This window comes from Quercus lobata, chromosome 5 (assembly GCF_001633185.2).
Source record: "Quercus lobata isolate SW786 chromosome 5, ValleyOak3.0 Primary Assembly, whole genome shotgun sequence".
Lineage (NCBI taxonomy): Eukaryota > Viridiplantae > Streptophyta > Magnoliopsida > Fagales > Fagaceae > Quercus > Quercus lobata.
Genome location: NC_044908.1, coordinates 461,534 through 473,366, shown reverse-complemented (window position 1 = coordinate 473,366; position 11,833 = coordinate 461,534). Strand labels below are relative to the sequence as shown.

Here is an 11,833-nt window from a genome sequence, read left to right as displayed (position 1 = left end):
ATGCTGATGGAATAAAAGCCATAAAGGAAATTGACGTACTTGAACAATGAGTTTACAGATTTAGACTGATAAACTCAGAAGGCCACTTGAAATATCGTGTATTTTGAATGGGCACTATGAGGCAGAGGAAGTAGCATTCAAGGGTCAACAACTCATTTTCTATTAGAATTCGCGTTACATGACCCTCCTCTTCTAGGTATCTTCCTGGCCAAACCATTATTTAAATTAAATTGTTAAACCATATACTAATATATTGGTTGTTAATGGGAACAAGCATTTGAAGGAAAAGTTTTAAGTTTAGCGGCTAAAAGCAATTGCACTTTGCTTCTGCTAAAATTTTAAGCCTTTAGCTTTTCTGCATCCAAATAACCTCTTAAAACTATCACCTGGCTCTTGCCTTTTTAGCTAGAGAAGAAATTAGATTTTGAAATGCTAACCAAGCATTACTCCCATATAACAGGCACCTCAGCAAGTGGAACATATAGGTCTAACATCAACATATAAACTTGATTCAATTTTCAATACAAGAAGCAGATTAAATAACAGCACACCTTTGGAATTGCTGAGTCCACTGCAACCATAGAACCTTTGAAGTTCATGACATTATGAGGTATACTGAATCTGAAAACAGACCAAACAATACTATGAGGTAAAATGGAAGACCAGTACAAAAAATGATGAAGTTCCACAATTATCGATCTTCCAAATGACACCTCAAACACTATGTTTATAGTTTAGAATCTCTTGATTAACACTATGTATTCTACAAATTCACTTGAACAAAAAACCAGAATACAAAACTTTAAGACTCAAGCTCCACTTCCTGCATTTTCATGCATTACAAATCCAACTCCATGTTTTGTCAATGGATCCTGAATGCAAGCAACTTCAAATTTCAATATTTGAATGTAAAAATAGTGAGAATGCAGTTCAATGTAGAATATACAAGCAAGAAACTCCAACAAAATAACAAATTAGATTACAAATAACTGGTCATTATTATAAATTAGTGTAAGTACTTATTAAACCTGAAAAGGAAATGTCAAAAACACCAATAACATTCAACTTTGTTAACTTGGCAAGGCCAAGTTTCACAAAATCAAAAGCCAGAAATGGAAATGTTAAGATAAAATGAAAATATTTGAAATTACCATTAAAGTTAAGAGAATTAAGATACCATATGCCTTAGGTGTAAGCATCTATAAGTGGACTATAGTTCATAAAGTAACTGCAACAATCATCAACAACCCATCCAATTTTAATTATTTTACAATCCTACAGAAGTAATTAGTGATGCATGCGGCCCTTGAAGCATTTAGGTCTGCTAGATATAACTAATTGCACCAAGAGGTGGTGAATGTGATCAAGAATTTGATACCTGCCAAAATCATCATCTGTGACACTAGTAGGTATTCTAGCAACAAAAACTCGAGTCCCACCCTTGAAAGTTAATACCATTTTTTCCTGTTGAAAACAGTGAGTAAATGTTCTGTAAAGACAAGTGAAGAAGAGAGCTTTTTCTCATGAACATATTGTAAAATTCAACTTCAAGGGTTTTATATATATAAATAAAAAATCAAGAGAGTATCCCAAGAAGCTACAAATTATCTTGGGAAAATAATGGCAAGGGAAAAAGGCAACGTCTACCCCGTGGAGTAAATAAGCCTTAGTGCATTAACATTATTATCATACAAGCAAACTGCTATAGCTGTGTAATGGAAAAACCAAATCAAATATTTCTTCAACATTTTTTTTTCAAGTAAATAACTCATTGATTAAAAAAAGGTGCTACTCTAGTAAAGGGGCTGCATACATAAGAGTATTACACAGAACAGAAAATAAAAGAAAATTTGGAAAGCGAAAAATCAAAACTAATGGAATACAAAACTGGTGAAAGTTCAAAGAATCCAGAAATTCTAGGAAGCTTGCAACAGAGAATGAAGAAGATGGTGAAAACCAGTCAAATAAGGATACTCTTCAAATGGTGTTAGCAAAGGCTACAAGCTGAAAATTTGAGTTTTTCTTGTTACTCCTATGAGGATGTCTTGCAATAAACAACTAACAAATTATGCTGTGATAACTTGGTTTTCCATGAGATAAAGAAACATATCAATGCAGATGATCATCACTTAGTACTGGTTTTCAGCATTGAAAGTTAGAAACATAATGAGCTTATACTCTTGGGATTAAAAGGATTTATATTTCAAGCCGGCCATTGTAGATACAATCTGTCCAATCTATTGTAAAAAGTAGGTGGGTTCTGGCCAATAGCAGTGGACTCACTGCTGAGATGCTTTAGGGGGATTATATGCCTACATAGGTCTTGGTACTAATTTTTTTTTTTTTGGTGCTGTTTTCCTCACCTTCTATGATGTATTTTCCTTTGTTTCTTATTGTATCCAAAACAGAGGTCCACTTGAGGCTAGCTTTTCTTTAGTATTGTATCTTTTATACTCTCTTTTAAATAAACTGTGTCTCATAGACTTAATATATTGTACAATTAAAAAATAAATAGAGAAAGTTCTTTGGTAAGAGGCACCTTATTGATCTTTGTAACAAATTGGTCATGACAGATATCTATGAGCCAGCTTCAAGAGCATGGAGGAAGAATTTTTTTAATTTAACATGGACTATACAGCTTGATCCACAAAAAGTCCTATGTTTGAAAGAAATTCAAGCTCCTCACAATATAAAATCAAAATGGTAAAAGTGAACATGAAGAGGCAATACTTCATAATGTCAATATAAGTCTTAACACTTAATCAGAAGGATCAAGCAACATAGTTTACAATTATTTGAAGTTCAATCAATTAATTTTCAATTTCATAGCAGAAATAGCTTTTGTCTACCAGCTTCCAGCTAACAAAGATTTTTTTTACCTTTTTTTTTTGTGTGGCTACTAAACATAAGTTAAAGAAGGAAGTAAAAAGAGTTGGGAGTAAAACAACAGGCCAATCAAGTTTAAACACACATGCATTGACTTAGGATAATGCAAAGATAATTTAGCACAAAACTAAGGTCATAGGTTATTTACTCTTACACAAATCAAATGGTTGGATACTTAAGACTGTAACTTGGGCTCTTATATTGAGCTATGGGCAACTAAATCTGGGCAAGCTTTGTTGCAGAAAACAAAAGGAAAAAACTTAGATAAATACTAGTAATCTCATTTTGCTGACTGAGGACTCCTATAGTGAGGAGGCAACACAACTATAAGATCCATCTTTAAATAACAACATGGCCAATCATCCAAATATACAGCCAGTCAATTTTCGGTTTTTTTTTTTTTTCCTTTACAAAATTAAATTACAAGACAATGGGAACATAAAGCTGTAAAACCAAAGATTTGGAACACAATACAGGAGGTAACATCAAGAGTGTAATTGATGGCATCCTGATGATATTCGTTACATCACCAGGTATGCTTACAGAGTAGCATATGATGTTGCAAGTAGCCTTAAGGCAAAAGCTTCCAGTGTATTGGTGGAATCCTGATGATATTCTTTATACCAGGTATGGTTACAGAGCAGAATATGATGTTGCAAGTAGTCTTGCAGAAAATTTTCAGTTGTATATTAGGAAAAAAGCTATGTCTGGAAGCCACTTAAGTCTAATTCTCTGGTTTCTATACAAAGCAAACTTCCTCTCGTGGATATTCGAGAAGTAGATAGACCTATTTGGGTTTCTGCCAAGGGGAGCACTTATACCTGCTAAGAAACTTGGAGTCCAATTCAATTGAGGTTGTCTGAGGTTAACTAGCGGAAGCTAATCTGGTTTTTTCCCGCCTTTTCTAGACATGACTCATCACTTGGCTTGCTATGAGAAAAAATTATCCATTTGGGATAAATTGTTATAGTGGGGGTACAAGGGGATATTCTGTTTGCATTGCGCAGAAGTTGAAATATGTCCAGACCATTTATTTTTTAAATGCAGTTTGTCAAAAAGATTGTGGAGGGAAGTAATAAAGAGATGCCTCATAGGCTCCCCTGAAACAAATTGGATTAAATGGGGGTTGGAAAGTTTAAAAGGTAAGCTGAAAGTTTCCTCATGTAAGTTAGCATGGGGGCGTGGTTTACCATTTATGGAGTCTGAGAAATGCAAAATTTAGGGAGGGAATATTTAAAGTGAGGAGCAGTTGTTGGAGAAATGGAAATTGGCGTGAGGATGGAAGCTAGAGGGAATTTTAAATACTCTAGAATGAAGAGATATCTGTGTAGTAGTTGGAATATTAAATTATCTGTTTTCCAAGTGAAGCCATTTTTTGTACGTGATGTCCTAGTAAGGGTCAAGATGTCATTAGGAAAATTTAGAAGTGTTTCTTTAGTTTGACGAAAGTTTTGTTCTGCTTCAAATTTGTGTGTATTGTGACTAGTTGTTCTGTTGTTACTACAACGATGTTGTGTGTGGACCTGAACTGAGTGTTCTCCTAATTATATATTTTCCTTCATCCAAAAAAATAAACACCTGGTCCAAGATCATATAGGTTTGTACTTATCAAAAGATCATGTAGGTATGCAACTTTGGAAAATTTGATTGACAGGAAATCTAAATAAAGGATAATGCCTAATTTTGGTATAAATTTCTGTGAACTGTTAAACTCAGAAATTTTGGAAAAAAAAAATGAAAAAAATTGGGTAGTGGTAATGTAAGTTGAAGTTTCACATGGGAATGTTACATCTAATCAAATCACAAAGAAATGAGGAAATAAATGTGCTATTTTTATAAATCTATGACAGAAGACTATGGGATGAATGACATACCATGAGCTTAGATATGAAGAGCTCAAAAGTAATAAAGGCAGCAGTGCAAGCAGAGAAGAGGTTATTCTACAACTCATTTTCCCGTCTTTAAGCATGGAATCAACGGAACACCAAAGCTGATTTGAATTCCACATTACCTATCAAAACAGAAAAGCACTTTCTCATCACAGCTTCTAATTCTGCAGGGTCTTGCTTTACCATTACAATTTTGCTTATTTCTTTCTCTATTGTCAATCATCAGTTGACAAATGAAACCCAAATGATCAGATAACGAACCCATGAAGTGACAAAGGCCATACTCCTGCACTTGGGCAACCGCTAGCAATTGAAGCTTCGATGCAATTGTATTGATTCAAACAGTCTAGAAATAATCCCACGCAATATGTAGGACAGCCAATCAGTGCACCTAGATGGAACAACATGGCACCCAAATGACAAATAAGACAATGAGAAGTTTCTAATTCCAAATTGTCAAGGATGATAGTTGGATGCTCATAGACTGAAAAAGAAGCACATAGAAAACAGGGAAAAACCAATAAAGCAAAAGTTTCACACTGACTGCTGAGTACATCAATAATCTGATTTTGACCAGCAAGAACACAACAAATGATATTCAATATATGGTAGTGTAGCCATCTATTGCTAATATTCCAAATCCAAAGAAAATAATCAACAGAGCTAACTTGACATACAGACACACACACATTAGGAAATCTAGACAAAATTTCGTACTTAAATCAAATCGTTTCAATGAAAACAGAAAATAATGATATTTTGTAAGCTTGTTATAAGCAAAACAAGTCAGAACTCAGGAACCTAATTCAACTGTTTCAGGCCTAATTCAAGGACGAACTCAACACAAAATACAAATACCAAAAAGGAAAATTTCCACAGCTTTCCCATCAACCAAACAATGGGTGGTGTGGTGTGAAGTCAAAATAAAACAAGAGAAAAGAAGGGTCTTTTAAGTTTTAAAATAGTTGTCCTACTTCTAAATGATAAAATAGTTGCATTACAACGACAAAACGCTTTGCAAATAATTTTATCTACTTTGCTGCAATTTAACTTCACTTGGAAACAGAGGCCCAAATTCTTCTTCATTCCATTTGCATTATTACTATGGAAAGTTGTAGTAAACTAAATACTAAAAAGAGAGCAATGCACATTGAACAAAAATGATACCATACAATCAGTTCCACATTCGTCAGCTAGCAATGTGACATCCAACAAAGTCCAAATACTTCTTCCTATCCAGCAAAAATGAGAAAACAAATTACCAAACTAAAAGAATTGGCATATGATTTTTCATAAAGAAAAAAAAATAACAACTACAAACAATCTCACGTAAGAGGGAGAAAAGATGGTGTGATTTACAATAAAATCAGAGAGAAGAAAGTTGATCGGCAGTGCAGATTCCATAAATGCTATAACTTTCATTGAGATTCCTCTTCCTCACAATCAGAATTCCCAAACCAATTTTCAATTAGATTTAGGTGTGGTGGTTCGTCATTTGGGGTAGCTTCTCCAATATTTCTTTCCATTTCGCTGCAAAGAATGCAGAGGGAAAATATCTCAGCGACAGCTGATACGATTCAATCTTACCAAATTCCTCGGATAAAATAAGGCTCGCGCTTGTTGTAGATCCACCAACGGAACAACAAAGATAATGCGTACCTATCATATCTCCATAATCGTTAATATGAAGTTGGTGAAGTGGATGATGCTGGCGGAATATAAAAACAGCGCATATTGCGATTCCCATCAATTTGTTACATAATAAATCTGAGGGCACTTGCAGACTCACTGAAGCCCCCAAATTTTGGTAGCTAAACCATTTCGGAATTTCACTTCCAGGAATGAGATGGTAAAAAGGATAATTATGCAGACCCTGAAACATACAATTCATGATGCTTAGAACTTCACATGTGAGGGAGAGGGAGAGGGAGAGAGAGAGACAGACCTGGGTATTAATGATATAACGTCCTAGTATTGTTGAAAATAGGTCACCGTAGCCTTGATTCTTGATCAAATTGTCGCAATTGAGAAGACGAAATATCGGCTGAAAATCGTATTCTGGTCTTAAAGATAATGTTTCCAATGAGGTACACATTGTTGCATCAATATACTCAATATTTAATGGAAGCTTGGGCAACATTCGAAGATGAGTGCAACCACCCATATAAAGCCATCTCAGATTAGATAGTTGAATGATACTTTCAGGAAGGGAAACAAAATTATTTCCCCTTAGATTTAAATGTTCTAAAGATAACAAGCACCCAAGAACATTAGGAATTGTCTGAACATAGCAATAACTTAGATCAAGTTTGGTCAAAGAGCATAAGCCTATTAAAGAACGCTCTAGCATGCCCATGGGATCTGGACTTCTTCTAGGTTGCATTAAAGGAAGCCTTGTGAGCTTAAATGATTTAGATGATAGCCCCACACATCTGGAGAGAGATAGTTCTTTGAGATTTTTCAAGTGAACAACGGATGAAGGTAGGCCCGTTATAGCAGTCCCACTCACATCTAACTCCTCCAAACCTTCAATTTTCCCTAAATTTTCTGGCAATTCATCAAGTTTTGGGCAGCTAGATAAATTGAGAGTTTTTAGAGACATCAAACTACAAATTGCAATGGGTAGACTTGAAAGGTTTTTGCAATCTCTTAGATCCAATTCTATAAGGCCAGTTGAGTGTATCACTAATAATGATAGATCTTTTATAGCAGTCTCACTCAAACAAAGTTTTGACAAACGTGGCATATTTTCCACAATATCTGGAAATTTCTTTAGTTTTGAACAACCATTAAGATTGAAAAATTCAAGAGCTTCCAAGCTGATCTTGTAAGGAAGGCTTTCGAGACATTTACAACCATTTAAATCCAATCGAATAAGCCATTTGAGATCTCCAAGAGATGCATGCATCTTATATAGTCTTGTACAACGTTGGAGAATCAGTTGCTTAAGATTTGGGACTCCACTAAGATCCGGGATCTCAATCAAGTTTTGAGAGTCACTGAGGTCAATGAGTTTTAACTCGTTTAAAACCTATTATAAACCAAGAAATAATTAGACAAACTCAAGCCTTAATGAAAATGATGGAAAAAACACATTTGCATAAGTGAAAATCTTACCATAATTCCTTTCCATAGTTGTTTGATGTCGCTGTAATGCATTCTCAATTCAACAAGTTTGTTTGGTTGGAAACTAGTTGGCATGGATTTTAAAGGATATCCATGCCAATCTATTGCACGTAACTCATTAGAAAGATAACTGAGACCTTGTGGAAGTTGGACAGGACCTCTAATGAGGTCTTGTGGAGGTTGCTCATAGCCAATTTTAAGCAATCTCAATTTTTTCATCTTTGAGAAGGCTTCAGCACTCAAGTGTTCTTCTATTTCAATAGGTGTGTTTAACTTTATGCCTTCAACTACCACTGTTCCCTAATAATGAAGAGTAATGAAATTAGAGTAATTGGCAAGTCTTTAGAAGAAATTGCAAGAATATATATATAGTTCGGTAAGTTTAGGTGAAGGCTAATTAACTTACAATATTATTCTTCAATACAAAAAGTACGTCCTCATAAAGCGACAACCTTCTACGTCCACCAAGCTCTTTAGGGGATTCATGACTAACAATTTCTTGACCCATTTCTTGTAGCATATCATGCATCCATATGGTTTCCTTTCGCTCAATGGTTATGAGAGATTTGTCTATAAGAACACCAATATTGTACTCTGGATAGTAACCAAAACTTTTTAGTATATCTCTTATGCAATTCTTGTTCTCTCCTTTGAAAAAACATGCAATATCCAAAAATAATTCTTTCTGCGTATTCGTCAACCCATCATAACTTATTTTAAGAATATCTAAAATTTTTTTATCCGGCTCTACTTTTAGTTTATCCAAAGCACTATTCCATTCATCTATTTCTTTATCAAATAACAAAGAACCTAAAACTTTAAGAGCCAAAGGAAGGCCGTTAGCATAATTTACAAATTGCTGAGACAAATCCATATAATTTTCTTTAGGATCAGGTTTCTTGAAAGCTCTCCAACTAAAAAGCTTCAAAGCATCATTGTTATTCAACTGCTTGACTGTATATATAAAATTCATGTCACATCTTCTCAATAAATGACTGTCTCTGCTTGTTACAATGATTCTACTCCCTGAACCAAACCAAACATGGTTCCCTGCTAATGCTTCTAGTTGTTCTTCTCCATCCACATCATCAAGAACAATAAGAACCTTTTTATTACGTACTATATTCCCTATGACATTGATTCCCTCAGAAATTTTCCATATATTTATTTCGCTTTCCATAAGGATCTTGGAAATAAGTTGTTTTTGTAAAGAAACTAGACCTTGATTTCTAGTTTCTTCTCTTACATTATCAATAAAGATGCTAGCTTCAAAGTTAACAAAAATTCTCTTGTAAATTTCTTGTGCAAGAGTTGTTTTGCCCATTCCACCCATCCCACAAATCCCTACAAAGCGAACACCACCCGATCCTTCATCCAAATATGAATCCAACACTTCTTTTACACGTGAGTCTACTCCAACAAGGCCCTTGAGAAAAATACTTGAGAATTTAAAATTCAATTCACTAAATATCCTTTTAAGGATTTGTTGGATATCTGATGATTCATGGCTGCAAAAAAGATAGCATAAAAATGTTTTTGATGAAACGGAGCTAACCACTTTAAGGATACAAAACATTCAGCATAAACACAATCTCAGCTTCATTCAGTAGCAAAAGGGGAATTCAAAAAATGTATACAATTAAAGCTATGGCTATAACAGTTCTTTGAGTTGGGAGTGTGCCTAATTTATTTATTTATTTTGAGCAGGGGAGTGTGCCTAATTGTATTAAATCCTTTGTTGTACATTTCTTGGATTTCTATTGGTTCTTTTTTTTTTTTTTTTCTTTTTCTTTCATCTTCAAAATAAAATAACCAAAAAAATTAAACTGTTTACTGTATAATTCTACTTCTAGCCTAACCATGTGTCCAAGACATTAACAAACAAACCTGCTCATCAAAGCAATGTTACAGCTTTCAAAAATTATTCCCAATTATTTATTTCGAAATTGAAATTTGACCACTACTCAATTTTTACATGATTCTTGATTTCTTATAAATACTTATTAAGTTATGGGTTCTAAGTTCTAACAACTACCTTGTTTTGTTTTATTTTTTTAAAAATAAAAAATAAAAATCGGATACAAGCGGATTTCAAACTTGTTATGTTATTTCTAGCTTTAACATTTATCTAACTCATTGTATTTTAACACTTCAGGTCTTCATGTTTTAGACTTTTAGGTAATTTTTCTTCTACAAAATCTAGGCTTTCAGGATGATGATGATGCCAATGTTTGATTTATAATGAATATACACTTGACCCTCTCTTTCTCTCTCTAAAAAAAAAGGAAAAGAAAGTGATGCATCTATCGTTTTAATTTTTTAATATATGTAGATTGATGTTTGCTCTCGAAGAAAAACTACTATAAGTTTCTTTAGAGAGACGGTGTTTCTAAATTTCTCCGTCTGCAATATTTGGCTAGTTGACACCTAATTTTGTTTTTAAGGTCACCGATAAGCTCTTCATATCAATAGTAAACAACTTGCAAAAATGATATAGGTATGAGAAATCTACTAAGAAGAATACATGTGATGCATATTATGAATTAAGTAGATGACTAAACAAAGTTGTCTTGATCATGGCTTAGTCTGAGTCTTGTTATAAAAAGCAAAGCTTCATTGAATGGACAAATCACTTATAGAATGCGGATTACCAAGTTGTCTATATTTTGAGGAATTCAGTATAGAGTTCCATGCATGAACCATATATGCCTCAAACTATGCATAAGTTCTTCTACCTAAGTCCAATTTAAGCTTATAATTTCCTACGTTGGTATTATAAATACAGTGAACAAATTGAAATTTTCTCTAGTTCGATTGGACTAAAAAAAGTAAATAAAATCTGTCATGTTAATCTACGCTACCGGAAAGTTGGAATGGCTTTAGAGAGTAGAAAATGACAAAATTGTCAAATTGACAATAATTTGAGCAAAAATGTTTTGTAAAAACAAATGATACCTGTCATTTATATGCCATCCAGAGATATTGCCAACTTCTTTTAAAGCATCTTTCCACGCTTGTACATCCTTTATGTTAATCTTGGGATCTTGCTCATGTTTAGCAAAAGCTTCAGCAAGAGTCCCAGTTTGGTTCCGTACATGAGAGGGATCCACATGGTAAAAAACGGGCAAAACAATCAACCCATTGTCTTTCATGCATTCGACAATCTTTGCCAGTTCAATCAAGCACCACCTTGAAGAAGCATAGTTTCTTGAGAGAACGATGATTGCGTACTTGGACTCTTCTATAGCTTTTAAGAGTTCTGTAGAAATATATTTTCCACGCTCAAGTTTCTCATCATCCTTGAAGGTGACAATACCTTTTTGTTTCAAAGCTGTATAAAGATGGTCTGTGAAATTCTTACGGGTGTCAACACCGCAAAAACTCAGAAACACATCATATTTCCAAGTAGAGGAGGAGGCTGTTTGAGTGGCCATAGAAGGAAATGGAAGCAATTGGATCAATGACCAAAATTTTCAGTCACTTTCTCTGTAAAATAAAGAACCACCAAATTAAAGATAACCAGAGAGAAAAAGAAAGAAGAAATAGTTTTCAGTGCGTAAACTGAAAAGCTGTTGAATGGGCAAATCTTGGAAGGTGAAAGCGAGTGAGGTTGAAAATTGAGAATTGGGTTAGCGTTCAGCTGAGAAGCAAGGGAAGAAAGAAGAAGAATAAAGATAAGGATGAGATTAGCATCAGGATGATGAAAATGCAGTGTTGGAAAGAGAGAGAAGGAAAAGGATAACAAATAAACAAAGGAGATTGTCGGAGTTGGTGCGCCTTGTTTTTTTTTTTTTTTTTTTTAAGTCACTACTACGAAATTTCTGAAAGGTATGTTTTTATGTCACTACTTCGAAATTTCTAAAAAGTATCCTAATGCTAATGTGCTTTCAAGTTTCCTTTTCCTTTTGCAGTCAAGTCAACAAACCAGTGCT

General features: G+C 34.2%; 1 protein-coding gene and 1 long non-coding RNA gene across 2 annotated transcripts; both read right to left on the bottom strand.

Annotated features, from left to right (window-relative positions):
* Nucleotides 1–609: 609 nt before the first annotated feature.
* On the bottom strand, nucleotides 610–5,677 carry LOC115989418. The gene is made up of 4 exons (XR_004091918.1): nucleotides 5,037–5,677; nucleotides 4,761–4,897; nucleotides 1,379–1,464; nucleotides 610–872 (listed from the first exon to the last, which is right to left on the bottom strand). It is a non-coding gene; the product is annotated as an uncharacterized LOC115989418 (long non-coding RNA).
* A 572-nt stretch (nucleotides 5,678–6,249) lies between these two features.
* Nucleotides 6,250–11,618, bottom strand: LOC115988867 (TMV resistance protein N-like). Its single transcript, XM_031112493.1, has 5 exons — nucleotides 10,857–11,618; nucleotides 8,308–9,409; nucleotides 7,893–8,201; nucleotides 6,721–7,806; nucleotides 6,250–6,648 (listed from the first exon to the last, which is right to left on the bottom strand). The coding sequence occupies exons 1-5, from the start codon at nucleotides 11,333–11,335 to the stop codon at nucleotides 6,250–6,252; spliced, it is 3,375 nt and encodes a 1,124-aa protein (XP_030968353.1). The 5' UTR covers nucleotides 11,336–11,618.
* Between the last annotated feature and the right edge of the window lie 215 nt (nucleotides 11,619–11,833).

Excerpts from the sequence above, each read along its gene's own strand:
- LOC115988867 (XM_031112493.1), bottom strand. The coding sequence starts at position 11,335 with ATGGCCACTCAAACAGCCTCCTCCTCTACTTGGAAATATGATGTGTTT. Across the intron at positions 7,807-7,892 it reads AACTATGGAAAGGAATTATG|GTTTTAAACGAGTTAAAACT; the intron begins GTAAGATTTTCA and ends GGTTTATAATAG. Across the intron at positions 6,649-6,720 it reads GTTATATCATTAATACCCAG|GGTCTGCATAATTATCCTTT; the intron begins GTCTGTCTCTCT and ends TGTATGTTTCAG.